This window comes from Salvia hispanica, unplaced genomic scaffold (assembly GCF_023119035.1).
Source record: "Salvia hispanica cultivar TCC Black 2014 unplaced genomic scaffold, UniMelb_Shisp_WGS_1.0 HiC_scaffold_16, whole genome shotgun sequence".
Lineage (NCBI taxonomy): Eukaryota > Viridiplantae > Streptophyta > Magnoliopsida > Lamiales > Lamiaceae > Salvia > Salvia hispanica.
Window position 1 is genome coordinate 140,640 of NW_025951871.1, and position 20,167 is coordinate 160,806.

A 20,167-nucleotide genomic window follows, 5' to 3' on the forward strand; every position below is an offset into this window, starting at 1 on the left:
TGAGCAAAAATTCACATTTTCATACTGAAATCACGTTTTAAAAGAATGCCCGCCTTAAAAGCTAAAGCTCCTTCCGTAATTTCCTTAACTTGGCCTTAGATGCCGTGTGAAGACGTCCCTTTAGGAAATAAAATGATACTTAATTAGATTTTTGAGATATCCATTAAGCTTAAACATGAATGCATCCTAAGTGCGTGATCATTTTATTCTTAAAAAAATTCTAAAAGGGTTTTTTAAATTCTTGAATATTAATTAAATCAAAAGTTTTAAATTTAAAATTGGAAAAAATTATTCGTTTAACTAGAGGGGTACCTCCATGCCTTTTTTTTTAAAGTAAAGAAAAATTTGGGCTGAGGTCTATTCATCGTTAGTGTATCATAATTAATCATTTGAGCACCCATACTAAAATCCGGGACAATTAGACTTATCCTCGTGGAAAATAATTAGCGGGCTATTACCTAATCCATAACATATAAAGGCCCATGATTCAATTAGGTTCCTACTTTAATTTAATTAGTGGCCCAAGACATTAATCAAATTGTAAAGGGCCCGAACATAAAAAAAGGTGGCCCAATACCCCCCATCCCCAGGGCCTCTCTCTCCCCATCCAACACAAAACAAAAATCCCCAATTTTCAAAACCCCAAAACCCCTAAATCCATTTCTCTTTCTCCCCGCGATCGCCGCCATCCGCCGCTCGCCTCTTCCCCCTGACGGAAAGGGCCCGCCCTGCCGGTTGCGCCCCCGGAAGAGGGCGGGGTTCGGCCCCCCCCCCGCCCGGAGGTCGCCCGGCCCCGGGGCCTTCCCATCCCCGGACCCCGGAGAGCCCTCCGCCCCGCACCCTCTCCCCCCATTTTTCCCGGGGGTGGTAGGGCAATTTATTTCGTATTTAATTATTTATCTTTTCCCTTTTTTGTTTAAAGGTTGGTGCTTTTAACTTGGGTTTTTTTTGGGGTTGTAGTGGTGGTTGGGAGTGTGGGGCTTCCAACGGAGAGCCGATTTTCCTCCGGAAGCCCCATTCCCCCTAAAGAAAATTTTTTCCCTTAGTTAGTCAAAAGTGTCTCCCGCCGCTTCATGAATTCAGTGATTTTGGAGCATTTGTCTTCTGTTTTGGCTGGTTTAGGGGTGGAAAATGATGAAATTTGTTGTGCATTTGTTGATGTTACTTGGGCAGATTCTACTATCAATTATTTGTGCATATGCTTGTAAAATAAGAAAAAAATAAAGGGTTTTGGGGGGTCTACTGATCTTACTTAAGACTTAACATGTTGATTGAGCTTCTAAGTTATAGAGCTTTTTTGATGACATGAGAATTGTTTGGGAAGAAAAGATGGAGGTGTAATCCCTAAAAATCGGATGGCCCCTTTGCGCTTACCTTGTTCCACCCTTTACTCTCGGTTTATGCAAATTTGAAGGTGGGAAAGGGGAGTTGAATGTGGTGTGGGGGGAAATTTTTTGGTATTGTGGGTATCTTGGAAAATTTTAAAATTATTGGGAAAATTATTTAGTGACCCTTTTGGACTTTTTTAACGAAATTTGGTGGTATTCTAAGGACATAAGGACTATGCATTCATGTTATTTGTTGTTTTTTCTTTTTTTTTTTGCGGGGGCTTGTTGGGGGATCAATAGCACTTTTCCCCTTCCCTCTTTTGGCAAGGATTTTGGTCTATTTTTAAAAGGTTGTTGCCCCCTTTTTTCTTTACTTAGGAGCATTATGACTTGCAAGGTCATTTTTTTTTTCTTTATTTGTTCTTGGTCTTCATGTTACATGTGCTCAATAGGGGGGATGGCTCGTTTGGCTCGAAAAAAACCGAAGGGCCCAGGGGTTTGGGTTTCCGAGGAGGAAGTCGAAGTCCAAGGGTGGAAAGCACAAAAAAGTCCTTTTCCCAAAGCTCTGGCCCATACTTGTATAATTTGTACTTAGCATTAAAACCTTTTCCAAACTAACATTTAATTAAGTAAGCTGTGAACTTAAAGTAGTTACTTTTTTAGCTAAAAAAATGAACTCTTCTATTCTTCCTCGTTAGATATTTCGAAAAAGGGAAAAAACTTTGGTTCACTCCAAATTCACTTTTTTTATTTTCTCAATCGGCACTTAAGTAACACAATTTAAAATTCTTATTTTCATAAAAAAGAGTGCGAAAATTTCCCAATTGGTGAACCTTTACAACTTAATAAAAGAAAACGGGGGTATTACATCTATATAACAATTGCCCTCTAGAACTTGAAGTTGCCATATAATCCTACAAGATAAAACACAAAACAATAATTACAAACAAATCATATGCTAATTAAGCCTTGTTGCAGCAGGCTGATAATGCCTCCCAAAAGATCAATTAACAACAAGATGTCTAATAATGCATTTTAGGCCATACACAATTTTATTAAGCCAAAAAACTATAAAAAAAATGTGTTAAGGATATCAATCAACGTCAATACTGAAAAGGATGGTTAGGGGTATCCCAAAAAAAAAAATTAAGAATCCACCCAATTTAACAATCCAATGTAAGGTGAATTACCACATTAATTTCTGAATTTCGTTTATAAACAGACAAAAGACTTACCAAAAAAACTCAAGATTCAAAATTTTTTTTACTAATTGGGTAAATTTACAACTTCAATAATTGGATAAATTTCACAAACATATAGAATCAATTGCTTGCATATCATCAACAAAAATGTTACAATTAACAAAACAACAAATCATCGACTAATTTAACAATTTCATCAAAAACCCTAATTTACAAAATCACCTAAAACCAAAACAAAAAAATCTATTATCAAAAATAAGTGAGGAATTTGAAGGATTAAAGAAAACAAAATAAAAAGGAAAATCAAAAAGGGCCGGGGAAAACGCCCCTAATTGTTTATATCGGTCGCTTTTTTCCTTCTCTACCCCGGGGTTTAATTCAAATTAAAGCGCGTGGTGTTATGGGGTTTTAAGTATCGACGCATTAGCCATGCGTCTTCAAAAAAAAATTAAAAAAAAAAAGAGAAACGCATAACGTGATGCGTCTTTTTAAAACGTGTAACTATCATGCGCCCCATTAACGGAAGACGATGATCCCCATGCGTTTCTCCCAAACCGGGGCTATAAAAAAAGCAATTAAAAGGAATAGGCAATGTATCCAGAACAAAAAAGAATAACCCGATAAATATTCTGGTCCACAACTTATTAATATTAAAAGTTTTACACAAAATTCATTTATTTAAAATGACCAAAAATCCCTTTTTTATATGATAGATAATGGATTATTTTCATTCAACAAAATCAATTCAATATTAGAGGGCCCCAAATTTTAAGCCCATTATAAATTAAAGAGAATATTGTGAATTCAATAGATCATGTCGAAATTGAAGATATAGATGAATTAGGGAAAAATGAATTGAAAAAAACAAATATAAAAAATAGTTTTTGTAAACTGATTATGAAAACTAAGAACTTATTTTGAATATTATTTTTTTAAAAACTTTTTGAAATTATATAAACCATTAAAAATAGTGTTTTTGAATTTTTAAAAAATCTCAGTTAAATTAAACACCTACTAATTTATTTTTTTTAATTTTCCCTTATATAAAAAAATAAAAAAAGACCAAGTCTTCTCTTATTTTTATAAAAAGACATAAATGAGAAAAAACTAATTTTTCAAGAGAAATTAAACAACTTTTTTTCCCAAAAAGTTGAATTGACGACTTTGCATACGAAATCTTTCCCAAAATTCATGATCCACCACTGATAATTATTCTCTTTTGTCATTAAAAATTTTCTTACTTTTTTTTTATTTATCCTTTAATAAATACTATTAATTATAAGTATGCACAACATAATCATCCTTGTTCTTCTTCATTATGTCCAATCAAGTTGCCGTGAAATCGGATATATAAATCGGGGAAAATTATATCTTTTAAAGTTATGAGATATTTTTCAAAAGTTAGTTACAACTAATTTGTTGTAAAATTTACCTTAATATCTTTATTGACGTTTTTTTATTGATTAATTTTGGATTTTTGATCTGGCCGTTTATTTAATATCTAATGACTATATTTAGTTATAGTTAGCAATTTAATATTGAATTAACAATATAACAATCCCCCCCATAAGTCAGATTAAAAGTCAATTTCAGGAACTAAATCAAAAAAGTCATATTTGGGGTCTCATTAATGGGAAGCTTCTCTAATCAACCAACTTTTGACTTGTATGTCAAATGATTAACCGTGAATTTATTTTCTGCATGAACGTATAAGTTTTTAAAATAATGATTTTATGAATAAGATACTGGCTACTTTAGTCAGCTTCCAATTGCAGAGGAGTGGTGGTCCAATTATTTTGCAAAATTATGTGAAATGAGTAAATTTTAGAGGAAAAAGAGAGAAAGACTATTCACAAGGCATATAATATCGTTTTTGAGTAGCCATAATTGGACCACGAACAGTCCCTTGCATAACAGTAAGAGAATGGACTTTGACTTAAGCACAAATTCATATAATGTCGCATTGGGCTCATCTTAAAATCCTAATAATTTAAGATAATTGCTTGTTTTAATTTTGGGACATTCATATCTTATTTCCCATTCATACATTTGGAAAATTAATTCCTATATTTATACTCAATAATTTTTAATGGGAAATTATAACTCATTTACCTACACAAAAAGAACTTAGTCCCATACAAAATAATCAGTAATCAGTGGGTTTTAAGAAATGTAATGGAAAGTGAGTTGAAAAAGTTGGTGGGATGTGGGTCCTACTCTAAAGTATTAGTTTTATAATAAAATGTGAGTAGGAATGAGTTAGTGGAATATGGGGTCCACTACCAAAAATGGTAAAAATTAAGTGTATCAAATTTTCAGGGACGGACCAAAATAGTAAGCGTATCAAATTTTCGGGGACGGAGGTAGTATCTTATTTCCCATTCTCTTAGTCATTATTGATAGAAAATGAAATAAACCTCGTTAGAAAAGGAATCAAACAACAAATGGAAAAACATGACCATTGGTTATTAATTAAGGGAGTAAATTAATTTTTTTTTTATAATTTTAGCCATCAACTATTTTCTGCAGGATAGGTTATTTTTACAAAATTTAGAACACACTGTAGCTTCATACCTGAATTTATTTATTATAGATACTAAGCGAAACGACAGAAGTAGAAATTATAAAGGTAAAAAGAAATACAAAACACAACTCAAACATAAGCAGCAATTCAAGAAATCGCACAACTGAATTAACTTCCCCCTGCGTGTTGGTGCAGCTCGGTGTTAGCTTAAACCCTCAATTAACGTCTACTTCCAAGCACAAGAAACACAAGCTGGAAAGATCGAGCGCCCAAGAGGATTGGGTCGCGACTTTTGCGGCTGAAGGGTTGCTGGACGCGAGAGAGGTTCTCGACGCAGCGATAAAGATTAGGTTTCTTGATGCACACTTTGTTGGGCCAAAATAAAAGATTTCATAGCTAATTCAATGATCAGAGAGTGGCCCTATTTATACTAAAGACCCTAGGGTTGGTTCGACTTAACCTATACGTTGGGAAAGAACCAACAAAGAAAACCAAACGGGGCTTATAATTCGCCCGACTCAGTTACAAGAAAAATAACGCAACATCAACTAAAACAATATTAAAAAGCAAAAAAAACAATCTATCAATTCGTCGCTACTTAGCGACGTAATTGAAACTTTGAGGCGGTTTGATTCGATCCCTTGGCCTCAACGTCCTTGATGCTTCGTTGTTCTTCTTCTTCTCCTTCGGCTGTTGCGGTGGTGCTACATCCTGTGCCGTAGCCGTTACCTCAGCTTCCTCTTCATGTGACCTCTCGTCGCTGATGTTGGGGCTGCTGTTAGGGGTACCCTTATCAACTCCCCCTGGTTAAGAGCATCCTTGTCCTCAAGGTGGAGGTTAGGGAAAACGTCTCCGAATGACATCCAATGGCTCCCATGAATGGGAGTCCGATCCATCTGACCAACGCACAAGCACATGCTCTACCGCTTTATTGTTATGCCACATAATCCGAGAATCCGTAAAAGCCACAGGATATACGATCGGCCAATCGCCCACAAAGTTCTCCGAAGCGGAACATGCGGAACAGAGTCATACCTTGCTACAAATTCCCGCAGGAGGCTGACGTGAAAAACGTCATGGATTCGGCTTTTCTCCGGAAGACGCAGGCGGTACGCTACAGGGCCACCCTCTGCACGACTTCGAACGGGCCATAGTAGCGCCGTGTCAGTTTAGCCAAGCCGACAGCGGCTTGGCCACCGAGTGTTGGCGGTACGGCTGGAGCTTCAACCACACCAAGTCTCCTACCTCGAACTCCACGTGACGTCTGTGTTTATTAGCAGTATCCCTCATTCGCTGCTGGACACGTTCTAAGTTGCCGCGCAGCTCGCAGAGAAGTGTCCCCTTTGACGAATCAAATCAGCTACTTTAGGGGTGGCAGCCGAGGGTGGTGAAGCCACTAGTAAAGGGGTCCCACCCATACAGTGCCCGGAAAGGAGACGTCCCTAGGCGGCATGATGGAAGCAATTAAGAGCGAGCTCAGCCCAAGGCAACAGATTGCACCACTTAGACGGTCTATCCCCGGCAAATGCTCTTAAATACTGCTCCAATCCTCTGTTTCGAACCTCCGTTTGGCCGTCAGATTGCGGGTGATAGGCCGTAGAAAAATGAAGTTTTGTGCCGCTCAAGCTAGCATTTCTTCCCACGTAGCATTTAAGAAAACCGAATCTCTGTCGAAACCAAAGTCTTGGGAAAACCATGATGTCTGACCACTGTGTTAATAAATAAATGCGCCACCCGTAAGGCATCGAATTTGGTAGGTAACGGGGCGAAGTGCGCATACTTCGAAGGCGGTCCACCACTACCATGATTGTGGTGTACCCTCGAAAATGGAGGAAGGCCCGTGATGAAATCCATGGATACGTCTTCCCAAACTTGCGACGGAATGGGTAGCGGCTGGAGTAAACCCGCCGGCTTTGCGTCGAGTACTTGTGGATTGACACACTGCACAAGATTCGACGAACTTTTTCACGTCCTTGCGCATATTTGGCCAGTAAAAACCCGCAGATAGGAGGCGAAAAGTGCGTTCGTTCCCTGGATGGCAGCTAACGCGTGCAGTGCTCAGTTAAGAGAGGCTGTTTGAGCTTGGAGGCGGGACTGAGGAGGATTCGGCGCTGGAAATAAACCAGGCCATCTGCAAAGGATAAATGCGGTGGCGCAGTGCCTTCCGCGATCTGATCCACCAGCGCGGAGGTCGGCTAAAGTGGCTGTCTCTTCCCGAGCCGGTCCAAATTTTTGGGAACTGGCTGAGCAATAGCAGCAAAAAATGTAGCCTGTTCCAATGGCAGTTGAGGTTGTGACTCGGCACTCTCGTCGGGCGGTCCTCGTGTTCGCCGGTGGCAGTACTCCCGCCGCATTCATCTCTGCGGGACAAGGCATCCGCGGCCTTATTCAAGCTGCCTTTTTTGTACTCAATAGTGAACCTATACCCCATCAATTGCCGCACATAGAGATGTTGATCCGGGGTTTGGACCACTTGTTGTAGCAGATTTTTAAGGCTCCTCTGATCACAACGGATAATGAACTCCCGCCCAAGGAGGTATTGCCGCCATTTCTGCACTGCTTCCGACAATGGCGTACAGCTCCGCGATGCGTCGATGCCACCCGGCGACGTGGTCCCAATTTTTTACTGAAAAGGAAATGGGATGTTTATCCTGGATCAGCACTGCGCAATGCCAATATCCGACCCCGTCAGTCTCGATACAAAACTGCTTGTCAAAATTAGGCAGGCTTAGTACAGGGCCGATGTCATGGCCTCCTTGAGGGGGCGAACGCTGCTTCCGCATCTGAGGACCACCCGAAAGCCTCCTTCTTTAAGAGATCGGTGAGCGGGGCCGCAATCATGGCATAGTTAGCCAAAACGTCGATAAAAACCCTGTGAGGCCCAAAAACCCCGTAGTTGCTTGCGGATTAGGCAGTGGCCAAGAAGTCATCGCTACAATCTTTGCGGGTCAGCTTTGAGGCCCCGTCCAATACTAAGTGGCCTAGATACTCCACTGTTGTGCTGCGAAGGAGCATTTGGAGAGCAACGAAGAACTGTTGAGTCGCAGCAAGGCTAACACCTCCGCCAAATGTGCATAGTGCTCCTCCAGCGTTGGGCTGTAAACAAGTATGTCATCGAAGAAGACAATTACACACTTCCGTAGCAAGGGCTGAAAAATCATGTTCATGGCAGCCGAAAAGTGGACGGGGCATTAGTGAGGCCAAAAGGCATGACCAAGAATTCGAAATGTCCGTCGTGAGTTCGAAAGCTGTCTTGAAAAATCTGCGTCATGCATGCGGATTTAATGGTAGCCGGACCGCAAATCCAATTTGGTGAAGAATTTCGCCCGGCCGAGCTCGTCAAAAAGTTCATTGCAGTCGGTATAGGGAAATGGTCCGGGACCGTTGCCACGTTCAATGCTGTAGTCGATGCAAAACCTGAAAGTCCCATCCTTCTTCGGATCGTAACACTGGAGAAGAGAAGGGGCTATGACTCCTTTGAATTATGCCTTGATCGAGCATGTCCGAACCCCGTTCGATCTCATTTTCTGGAAATAGGGGTACCGGTACGGCCTCACATTGACAGGCTTCGAGTTAGGGAGTAGGTGAATACGGTGGTGAATTCTCGCTGCGGTGGCATGCCCGTGGAGTACGGCAAAGACCGGCCTGAACTGGTCTAGAACTTCGCGGACTTCCGATGGTATCTCCGTTGGAAAATCAGCACCTGCCGATGATGGCGCCTTGTCGCACTCTGAATAATCTCGTAAAACTCATGGGCTGGCGAGTGGGCCGTGAGCATAGATAGCGTCTGCAAGGAAATGAGGCGGGGAGATGGCTGGACGCCGTGCAGAGCCACCGGAACCCCATTCTGAACAAACTCCAAAGGTCTTTCCTACAAAATCCACAGAGATCTTGCCCAATGATTCCCAGCCATGCCATTCCTAGCACTATGTCTGGACCGTGAATTTCCATAATGTGAAGATCAATGAGAAAATTAACCCCGTGCACTGACAGTTTAGTGCGGCGTGCCATGTGTGAGCAAACCAACGAGGCACCGTTGCCTACGTACACAGGAACGGTCGGATGGAGTCAAGGACAATTGTAGTTGCTTCGCCACTCTGGGATGAAGGAAATCGTGTGTGCTGCCCTATCAATTAGGATGCTAACTGTGGTCTTCCCGATTGTTCCTACCACATTGAATGGGCGCGCCGTGCTGCCTCAGTAAGGGCGTGGAGATGCGACAAGTCCGCGGTGATGACCATCGCCCGCCTCGCTGCCCTCCGAGCTATCCAGCGGATCATCACCATCGGCCTCTCCCACATAATACAACATCTTCTGCTTGCAGACATGGCCAGGTACCCACTTCTCCGGGCAATGGTAGCACAACCCTTTCCTGAACGCTCCGCTTTCTCAGCGTTCGAAACAAGGATGGGTTTAAAGCCTGGCTTCGCCGTGTCTTTGGAGCTCGAACTCGGCAGTGCAGCAGGTGTGCTCTGGTTGGGAACAGAGTACCGGAGTCTCGGTTGTTCCATTTGCTGCGGTTCTGGGGAGGGTGTCGTTCCTCATGTGAGGCCGCAAGTCGCAAGGCCAAGGCCATCGCTTCAGCCAAGGAAACCGGTTGCTGCAACTCTACTTTCTCTTGGATGGGCTCCTTAAGACCTGTAATAAAAATCAGAATCAAAGCCTCCTCAGATAATCCTTGAACCCGATTCAGGTAGCGCTCAAATGCGTCGTGGTATTCGGCCACCGAACCGGTCTGCACCAGTTTGGACAACGGTCCGATGCAATTACGAAAGCTCTGAGGGTCAAACCTGTGGCGGACGTCCTCCAAAAACTCAAGCCATGTCACATATGGATTGTTCGCCCTATAGTTAAAAATCCATTCTGCAGCCGGTGGTTGAAAAAGCATTACCACGTAGTGCAATCGATCAGCGTCTGGCATTTGTAGATGTTCAAAATAATATTCCACCCTCGAAATCCAGTTCGACGCATCCGATCCATCGAAACGGGCGCCTTCATGTTGAGATCTTTAGGTCGATCCCCTCTTGCCGATTGATAAGTGGGACGGTTCAGGGGAGAATCCCAGGATGTGGGCTGGCGATAGCCGTGAAAATCGCGGTCGAGATCGTGGGGATAACGACCGTTCGGCCTATCCCAGTTTGTCCTCTGCCGTGGGTATTGGTGATCGCGGCGCGGAACAGAGAACGAAGATCGATAAGGACGTCGTCTCTCGTGCCGGTATCTATCGCGCTGCATCCCTCGGCGTTGGCGGAGGTCCCCACCACGGGCGCGTTGGCCGTGGTTGAAAATCCGGGGGACATCGCCGTCGTCGGCAGAGAAGTCACGCCGAACACGATACCCTTCTGCCTCGACATCTTCAGAGTAATAGGGTTGGTCTGGATCAGGCACCACCGACTCTGCCAGATTATCCACGCGACGATCAGTGGAGTCCAACCTAAATTCCAACTCATCAAATCTTGCCATAATTTTCTCAAAACCTTGGTTTACCAGATCGTTTCCGCCCCCTGTTTCCGTTGGCTGCACACTCGATTCTGGGTGAGTCCTTAGAGAGATACGAGTGCCGACGTTACGACGGCGGTTACCCGCCTGAGTGAGGGGCGGCTGACCCATCAACAATTCTTGAGCGTTGCCTCCCGTGAGGAGGCCAGATGGTGGAATCGACTCCTCAATAGCGTCCATAGTGAGTACACAATGAAAGACACCAGTTGTTAACTTAAACCTTCAATTAACGTCTACTTCCAAGCACAAGAAACACAAGCCTGAAAGATCGAGCGCCCAAGAGGATTGGGTCGGCGACTTTTGACGGCTGAAGGGTTGCTGGACGCGAGAGAGGTTCTCGACGGCAGCGATAAAGATTAGGTTTCTTGATGCACACTTTGTTGGGCCAAAATAAAAGATTTCATAGCTAATTCAATGATCAGAGAGTGGCCCTATTTATACTAAAGACCCTAGGGTTGGTTCGACTTAACCTATACGTTCGGGAAAGAACCAACAAAGAAAACCCAAACGGGGCTTATAATTCGCCCGACTCAGTTACAAGAAAAATAACGCAACATCAACTAAAACAATATTAAAAAGCAAAAAAAACAATCTATCAATTCGTCGCTACTTAGCGACGTAATTGGCAAACTTTTGAGGCGGTTTGATTCGATCCCTTGGCCTCAACGTCCTTGATGCTTCGTTGTTCTTCTTCTTCTCCTTCGGCTGTTGCGGTGGTGCTACATCCTGTGCCGTAGCCGTTACCTCAGCTTCCTCTTCATGTGACCTCTCGTCGCTGATGTTGGGGCTGCTGTTAGGGGTACCCTTATCACTCGGTTGCGTCTCTTCTTCTTCTTCTTCTTCTTCTTCTTCTTCTTCTTCTTCTTCTTATATTTATATCCAACTCCAAAAAAGAATTCCACTAACCATAATGGCCTTCCACTTCTTATAATCATGTAACCAATTCCAATCCCAACTATGAAACCACTTCCGTATCCAATTACAACACATCGCCAACCAAATCCATCTATGAATTCATATTCATATTCATCATCATCTTCTTCTGCAGGCTGCATTGACTGCCCATCATCCTCTTTGCATTTTTTTGTCAATGGAAGTCCACACAATGCCAAGTTTCCAATGTATGAATCATTCTCGAATGTGGAAAACTGTTTTGTTTATGGTATTTGTCCAACAAGGTTGTTCATTGAAAGGTTAAATTTCGCAAGAAATGTCAACCTTGTCAATTCACTTGGAATTTTACCATCCAATTTGTTTGTTGACAGATCCAACGATTCGAGATCACTCAAGTTTCCAAGAGATGGAGGTATATGTCCTGTGAGGCTATTGTGTGATAGGTTCAAGTATTTGAGAATCTTAAGATTTCCTGTGGAGGGTGGAATACTCCCAGAGAATCTATTGGAGGAAAGATCAATTGTTGCGAAGGTTTCCAATAGTCTCGTAATTAACTGATCCTGACCTTTCAAGCTGACCCTCGTCTCCACGTACCTTAGAAACTCATCATATTCATTTTCTACCGGCTCAATCATTGCATTGAAATTGTTGAAATATCTTTGAGGTAGAGAGCCTAGAAATTCATTATGGGATACATCTAAAACTTGCAACCGAGGAAACGGAAACTTGGTTCGTGAAGGAAACGACATGTTACCACCAAACTTGTTTGACCTCAGCACTAGCACTCGAAGCTCGCGTAGGCGTTCCATCCAAAAGGGAAATTCGTCCTGTATACTATCATTTCCAATGTCGAGACCCCTTAGATTTCGGCAATTGACTAAGGATTTGGGTAATCGTCCGTGGAATTTGTTATTACCCAAATTGATGGATATAAGACTACAATTCTTAAGAAAGGTAGATGGAATGGGGCCACTAAATTGATTTTCATTTAGATGACAGATGGTCAAAGATCTGCTCAAGTTTCCAAAGCACTGTGGCAGTCTTCCTTCCAAAGTACTCCCTCCGTCCCGCTTTAGCAGTCCCATTGACTTTTCTGTCCCCATTTTGTAAAAATGATAAAAAATAGTTAAAGATGAGAAATGGTAAATTAAGATAAAGAATAATATAGAGAAGAGTCTTATCTACATTATTGTCTCTCTTACTTTACCATTTCTCCACTTTAACTATTTTTTATCATTTTTACCAAAAGAGGGCAGAAAAGTCAATGGGACTGCTAAAGCGGGACGGAGGGAGTATTATTTGAGAGAACAAGAATTCTAAGCCTAGACAACTTGCAGACGGAGAATGGGAGCTCACCTACAAAAGATGTATTTGAAAGATAAACAAGGATTTAAATCAAACACATTTATATCGGAAAAAGGCACATGTCTATCATCTGTATATGTAACATTTTGCAGTAGAGACAATACGAGCACATGTCTAAGGCATTGTTTTCCTACTCTATCGGTATTTCACCTGAAAAGTTATTGGTTGAAAGGTCCAGCTCCAACAAATTTTGTAGGTTTCCTATCTCTGGTGGGATGCTGCCTGAAAACGAATTATTAGAGAGATACAGATAGTCTAGGTTTGTGAGCAAGCCTGTTTCTGATGGAAGTTCCCCGCTGAATTCATTGTGTTGAATTTGAGTGAGATTAGTTTTCTCCAACTCATGATGAAACGGGCAATATTTCACCAGTCAGGCTATTAGCAGATAGTCCCAACTCAGATAAATTGCCCAGATTTGAAAAGGATGGCGGCAATGGCCCCGAGAGTGAATTCTGGGATAAATCTAAGTAGGTCAGCTTGTTACATAGGCCGAGCTCTCGAGGAATGGAGGAATTGAATCTGTTCATTTGAAGGCCTAGAGTTCGGAGATTCGTGAGTAGGCCTATAGAAGGAGGGATTATTCCTACAAATGAATTATTGTACAGCTCTAGATTTTGCAGGCTTGGAATAAGGCTTACTGAATCAAGAATGTTGCCAGAGAAAAAGTTGCTGACGAGGCGAAGATCCTTCAACTTGGAGACGTTAGTGATATTTGGTGGCAGGGTGCCTTTAAAACCATTTCTAGTGAGGTTAAGATATTCAAGTTTGACCAAATTGGTGAACAATGATTCAGGAATTTGGCCTGTGAAGTCGTTTTGAGACAAGTCAAGAAAAGTAAGGTTGAGACATGTGGTTATGAAGTGTGGGAATTCCAAGGTAAGTTCATTGATACCAAGATCAAGGTGAGTTAGGAAAGGGAAAGTGGGAAATAGAGACCAGTCAGGAGTTTCAAAGTAATTGAAGCCCAAATCCAAGAAGCGCACCTTCTTCATATTGCCAATCTGATATGGGATTTCTCCAACCATCTGGTTCATGGAGAGGCTCAGGTATCGAAGCTCTGTCAAGCGCCCAATCTCTGGTGGAATGGCGCCGGTAAACTGATTGTCGGAGAGGTCCAAGAGAGTGAGGCTTGTGAGGTTGCCAAGAGCAGCTGGTACGGAACCGTTGAGATAATTCCCGTTGAGGCTGAAAGTGGTGAGATTCAACAATGAAGTGAAATGGAACAGATCCAATGTCCCTGCAAGGCCTGCACCGTAGATATCAATCCCAGAGACAGATCCCTCGTCGTTGCAGCTAATGCCGATCCATCTGCAGTGGTTGCTGATGTTTTTGACGGACCAAGACTCGAGTGAAGCAGAAGATGATAGGCTGGATTTCCATCTCATCAAAGCCTCTGCTTCACTTGTGGCTGCTCCTGAAGGACACACATATAGACACAGTGTTAGGAGAAAAAGATATATAAGGAAAAGGTATGCTGTTTTCATGGCTGATGTTTTTGTCTATCTACTCTGCTTCATTTGCCTATTCATATGCAAACTAAAGAGTAAACACTATAAACAAAATAAAAAGTTAAGACTAAAAAACACGGCAGAGTTTGGCGTGTTGATTGAATGGGAGACATCATTCTGTACAGGATTTTAATTTGAATCACATATTCTTTTCCATGGAATAGTCAAGCTCTTTTATTGGTGATATGACTAAAAGTTGTTTACATACAATGATTCAAATTTGTGATTTATTCCTATATTACATTTATATTAAGACCACATGAGGTCTAATACTACAAATACTTTAAAACCATTTATAGTTTATGTTCAGATCACATGAGGTCTAATATATTATTCCCATATTACATTTATATTTAGAAAGTCTAATACTCAACAATTTTTTTGTAAACAAATTATAGTTTATTTTGAGAAGGCGTTAGGTGATAACTTTATAATAACAAATAAACTTTTTGCTCACAATTTTCAGATTAAATTTTTTTTTAATGAATGTGATATGGTGAGTTAAAGGAATTTTGTAAAAATAATATTTAATTTCTCGCGGAGTGAGGAAGTGAATATTTTGGGATTCGCACCAATAATATTTTTGGAGCCCCGTGAGTTCTTTTAGTTTCGTATGAACTTGAAATACGAACCTTGAGTAAGTAATCAAATGGATGTGATGATGAATTATTGTAGTACTTGGCATAACACCAAGGGACTAATTATTGTTGATTGCGTGATGGAAAGTACGTACGTTGATTAAATAGTCATACTAGTGTAGTGTAATTTGTTTTGTCGAGAGAAATAATTTCTTCTTGTGGGAATTTAATTAAAGTACTTGATGTAGCACAAGTATTAGAGGAACTTCTCTAATGTGCTAACAAAATGAATCAACACAATTTGTTGAAGGAACAACTTCAACGTGTTGTGAGATAAGACAATCCGAATCCACGGATAACAAGAGCTTAATCCAAAGCCCTCAAAAGACAAGATCTAATCCAAGATCTAAAAGAGAACAAAGTTCAAAGTATATTTGATATTCAAAAGTGAGTCCCATGTGTTGAGGCAATGCCTCTATTTATAGGATACAAAAGCATTGACAACTCAATGACAACTAATACATGACAACACACATCCTTAATAACTAAGGCTTCTAGAAATATATAAAGGATAAACTTGCCAACCAAGTGACATCTAGTAGCAAAATTCAAATTGACTTTCTCTTCTTTGGTGTAGCAAAATTGATTTTGGCTTCTTCTTTCTTGAAGTAATATAATTGGTTTTAATACTTGAGTGTTTATATTTGATGTCCCTCATCATTCTCCTCTACTTGTTTGAAACTCGACCTCGAGTTATCTTCGTAAAGTGTCTGCTCCGGGAGATAGAGTGATAAGTCTGCCACGTTAAAAGTATTTGAAATATTCATCTCACTTGGCAATTCTACCACATATGCATTTTCATTGATCCTCTTTAGAATAGTGTACGGACCATATTTCTTTTGCCTTAATTTTCCATGAACACCAATAGGCAATCTCTCCTTTCTAAGATAAACCATAACTTTGTCACCAACTTTGAAGGTCATTTCCCTCCTCTTCTTATCAGCCAATTGCTTGTATTTCTGATTTGAAGCTTCTAATACATCATGTACCTCTTTAAACAGCTCAGAATAATTGTCACCAAACGTCTTAGCTGATCTTGAACTCTCCTTTGTTGGTAACTTTACTAAATCAACCACATGCCTTTGGAATTTTAGTGTAGACAATAGAGAATGGGCTACGACCTGTTGACCTATGCTCAGAATTATTGTAGGCAAACTCTGCAAGGGATAAAGCTAAATCCCACTGACCCTTCTTATCTCCGCATATGCAGCGAATTAAATTACCCATAAACTTGTTCACCACTTCTGTTTGGCCATCGGTTTGCGGATGCGCCGTGCTTGAAAATTTCAAGTCTGTATTGAATTGCTTCCATAATGTAAGCCAAAATGCGGCAAGGAATTTGCTATCACGATCCGAAACAATTGATCTGGGAATACCATGTAGCCTAACTACTTCTCTAAAGAAAAGGTTAGCCACATGATGCGCATCTGTTGTCTTACGACAAGGGATAAAATGCGCCATTTTAGAAAATCTGTCTACTACCACGTAAACAGCATCATGCCCCCGTCGTGTCCTTGGTAATCCAAGTACGAAATCCATTGATAGATCTTCCCATGGTGCAGCTGGAACTGGTAATGGCATATATAGTCCAGTGTTTTGTACTTGACCCTTGTAAACTTGACACACCGGACACCTTTGCACAAACTTGCCGGCATCTCGTTTAAGTTGGGGCCAATAATAGCGTGCCTCCAGATTAGCGATAGTCTTATCACGCCCAACATGACCGCTGAGATTACTTGAATGCATCTCTCTAATAAACTTGTCTCGTAGAGAACTTCTGGGGATGCATAGGCGGTCTCCATTAAAGATATATCCATCTTGTACCACATAATTCTCTTCTAATTGTAATCCTTTCATATGCTTCATCCAGATTCGCCCGAAGTCTTCATCATGTTCGTATAACTCCTTAATTTGATCCACTCCAGGCAACTCAGCTTCGAAAGAAACCATAAGATTTGCACGTCGGCTTAAGGCATCCGCTACTCGATTGGTTACTCCAGACTTGTGGACGATAAGATAATTGAACCTCTCTAAGTATGCCGCCCACCTTGCCAACATGCGATCCACATGTTTTTGACTTCTAAAATGTTTCAAAGATTGGTGATCGGTGTAGACAATGAATTCCTTTGGCAACAAGTAGACCTCCCATGTCTTTAATGCTCTAAACACTGAATACAACTCTTGTTGGTAGGTACTCCATTTCTGTCTAGCCTCACTTAGCTTCTCACTGAAGAAAGCAACAGGTTTCCTATCTTGAGATAAAACAGCCCCAATGCCTACTCCGCTAGCGTCACATTCCAACTCGAAAGTCTTGTTGAAATCTGGTAATACTAAAACAGGTGCTTGTGAGAGCTTTTCTTTAATCTTCTTGAAGCTATCTTCAACCTTTTCATCCCATTTGAACTTCCCTTTCTTTAGGCATTCAGTAATTGGTGCCATGATTGAACTAAAATTCTTCACAAATCTTCTGTAGAATGTGGCTAAACCATGAAAGCTCCTCACTTCAGAGATTGTTTTTGGAGTTGGCCACCTCTTTATTGCCTCTACTTTAGACTCATCAACTTGAATTCCTTCACTTGAGATAACTAACCTTGTCTCAACGAATATGCACTTCTTCAAGTTTACATAGAGTTCATTTTCCTTTAATACATCCATCACCTTCTTGACATGAGCAAAATGTTCCTCCAGGTTCTTGCTATATATTAGTATATCATCAAAATAGACAACTACGAACTGCGATAAGAATGGGCGAAGAACCTGATTCATCAAGTGCATGAAAGTGCTAGGAGCGTTAGAAAGTCCAAATGGCATGACGAGCCATTCATATAGCCCCTCTTTTGTCTTGAATGCAGTCTTCCATTCATCACCAGGCCTAATTCGTATTTGATGATATCCACTTTTTAGATCAAGTTTCGAGAACACCTTTGCTCCACTCAATTGGTCAAGCATGTCATCCAAACGTGGAATAGGAAATCTGTATCTTGTGGTGATTTTGTTAATAGCCCTGCTGTCCACGCACATCCGCCAAGATCCATCCTTCTTTGGTGTGAGTAGTGCTGGTACAGCACATGGACTTATACTTTCTCCGACATGCCCCTTACGCAACAACTCTTCCACTTTCTCCTTCAAAATGGCATTCTCCTGTGGGCTCATTCTGTAGTGTGGTAGGTTGGGAAGACTTGCACCTGGAACAAAGTCTATTCGATGTTGGATATCTCTCATAGGAGGTAGATGTTGAGGCTCTCCAAGTATGCTTTCGTACTCAGATAATAGACTTTGAATCTCCGTTGGAATTTCTTTCACAAGTTGTTCATCACCTTTCACAACTAATACGGCACACAACTTTGACTCCTTCAAGTCTTGAGCAAATTCTCTTGAATTTTGAGTAATGGTTAGCATACTCTTCTCCTCTACTTCAGAAGCAATATTAGGAATTTTATCCGGAAGTATGATGATCTTCCGTTTATTCCAAATGAAAGAATACCAATTGTCTCTTCCTTGGTGAGTGGTGTTTACATCATATTGCCAAGGTCTTCCAAGAAGAACATGACATGCATCCATATCAATCACATCACATAAAACATTTGAACGATAATGCTTACCCAAGGAAAGTGGTAACCAACATTGTTTGGTGATCTTGATCTTCACTCCTTTCTTGAGCCAACCAATAGTATATGGATTTGGGTGATCTCTAGTCTCAAGATTCAAGTGTTTGACCATTCTTTCAGAAACTAAATTCTCACTACTACAACTATCAATGACCAATTTACATACCTTTCCATTCACTGTGCATTTGCTTTCAAATATCTTCTTTCGTTGCGTCTCTTCAGGTTGTATAGTTGAGCATAGAAGACGTTTGACCACACATACTATTTCTTCCCCATCTTCTACACATAGTTCAGCTTCTTCGTTTTCAGGTTCATCCACATCTTCATCGCTTTCATCATTTTCATCACGACGAGTGGTGTTGACAAACTTCCTCCGGGGACAGTTACTTGATATGTGACCTTCTTCACGACATTTATAACACTTGATAGGGTTAGATGGTTGCTTTTCATAAGTTTTGCTAGAAGATGGCCCTTTATCAGTCTTCTTTCCTTTAAATGGAGTAGGTTTTTCCTCCTCTCGGCGTGGCAAATTTCTTGATATGTTTTCTGGACGAGAATAAGACATGGCTTTATAAGATACCTTGGTCTTTATGAATCTCTCAGCTTTCAAGGCAAGAGTTTGAGCTTGATCTATAGACCAAATTTGTTGTATGCCTAAGCGTTCTTGAATAGAATCATTGAGACCATTGACATATCTTGCAACTTGCTGGTCTTCATTTTCATATAGATTGCACCTTACTTGTAGCCGTAAGAACTCCTCGGTATATTCAGAAACAGCTTGGTTACCTTGAACACAGTTATGGAATTGAAGGTATAATAGTTGTTCATAATCTGCTGGCAAGAATCTGGCCTTTAAAAGTGCTTTCATCTGTGCCCAATCTCTTACACGATTCTCACCCTTCAAGCGTAGCTCTTCTTGATGACGATTCCACCAAGCTCCAGCACCTCCCTTCAATTTATATGCCACCAATGGTACTCTTCGATCCGGCGGGATGTTCATTATCTCAAAGAATGTCTCCACCTCATAGATCCAATCAAGAAATCCTTCAATATTTGCATTGCCGTTGAAAGTTGGAATTTCTGCTTTAATTTTGTACATATCTCCACCACCTCTTCTTCTTGGTTGTTGGTAATGGTCATGCTCCTCTGCATCATCTTCCTCTTCCATTTGTTGTTGGCCCCGTTGTTGTCTCCGATTTCCTCCTTGGTTGATGTTGTTTCTCTGGTATCCAGCTCCAACACCAGCACCAACACCTTGATTATATCTCACTAATATAATAAGTTCTTCAAACCTTCTAGTGAGATCTTGATGAAGGGCATCGATTCGTTGATCCAATCTTTCTTCTAGGTTGTTCACCCGTGTTGTAAGATCATCCATAGCTTGTTGCATTATTCCTCCGAGATATAACAACTAGAGTTGATTAGTCTGGCTCGTGATACCAAACTGATGTAGCACAAGTATTAGAGGAACTTCTCTAATGTGCTAACAAAATGAATCAACACAATTTGTTGAAGGAACAACTTCAACGTGTTGTGAGATAAGACAATCCGAATCCACGGATAACAAGAGCTTAATCCAAAGCCCTCAAAAGACAAGATCT

General features: G+C 41.1%; 1 protein-coding gene and 1 pseudogene across 1 annotated transcript; both read right to left on the reverse strand.

The window, feature by feature from the left end:
• Positions 1–10,933: 10,933 nt before the first annotated feature.
• On the reverse strand, positions 10,934–14,296 carry LOC125198523 (annotated as a pseudogene).
• A 1,300-nt stretch (positions 14,297–15,596) lies between these two features.
• Positions 15,597–19,944, reverse strand: LOC125198524 (transposon Tf2-1 polyprotein). The gene is made up of 2 exons (XM_048096835.1): positions 16,088–19,944; positions 15,597–16,038 (listed from the first exon to the last, which is right to left on the reverse strand). The coding sequence occupies exons 1-2, from the start codon at positions 19,942–19,944 to the stop codon at positions 15,597–15,599; spliced, it is 4,299 nt and encodes a 1,432-aa protein (XP_047952792.1).
• Positions 19,945–20,167: the final 223 nt, after the last annotated feature.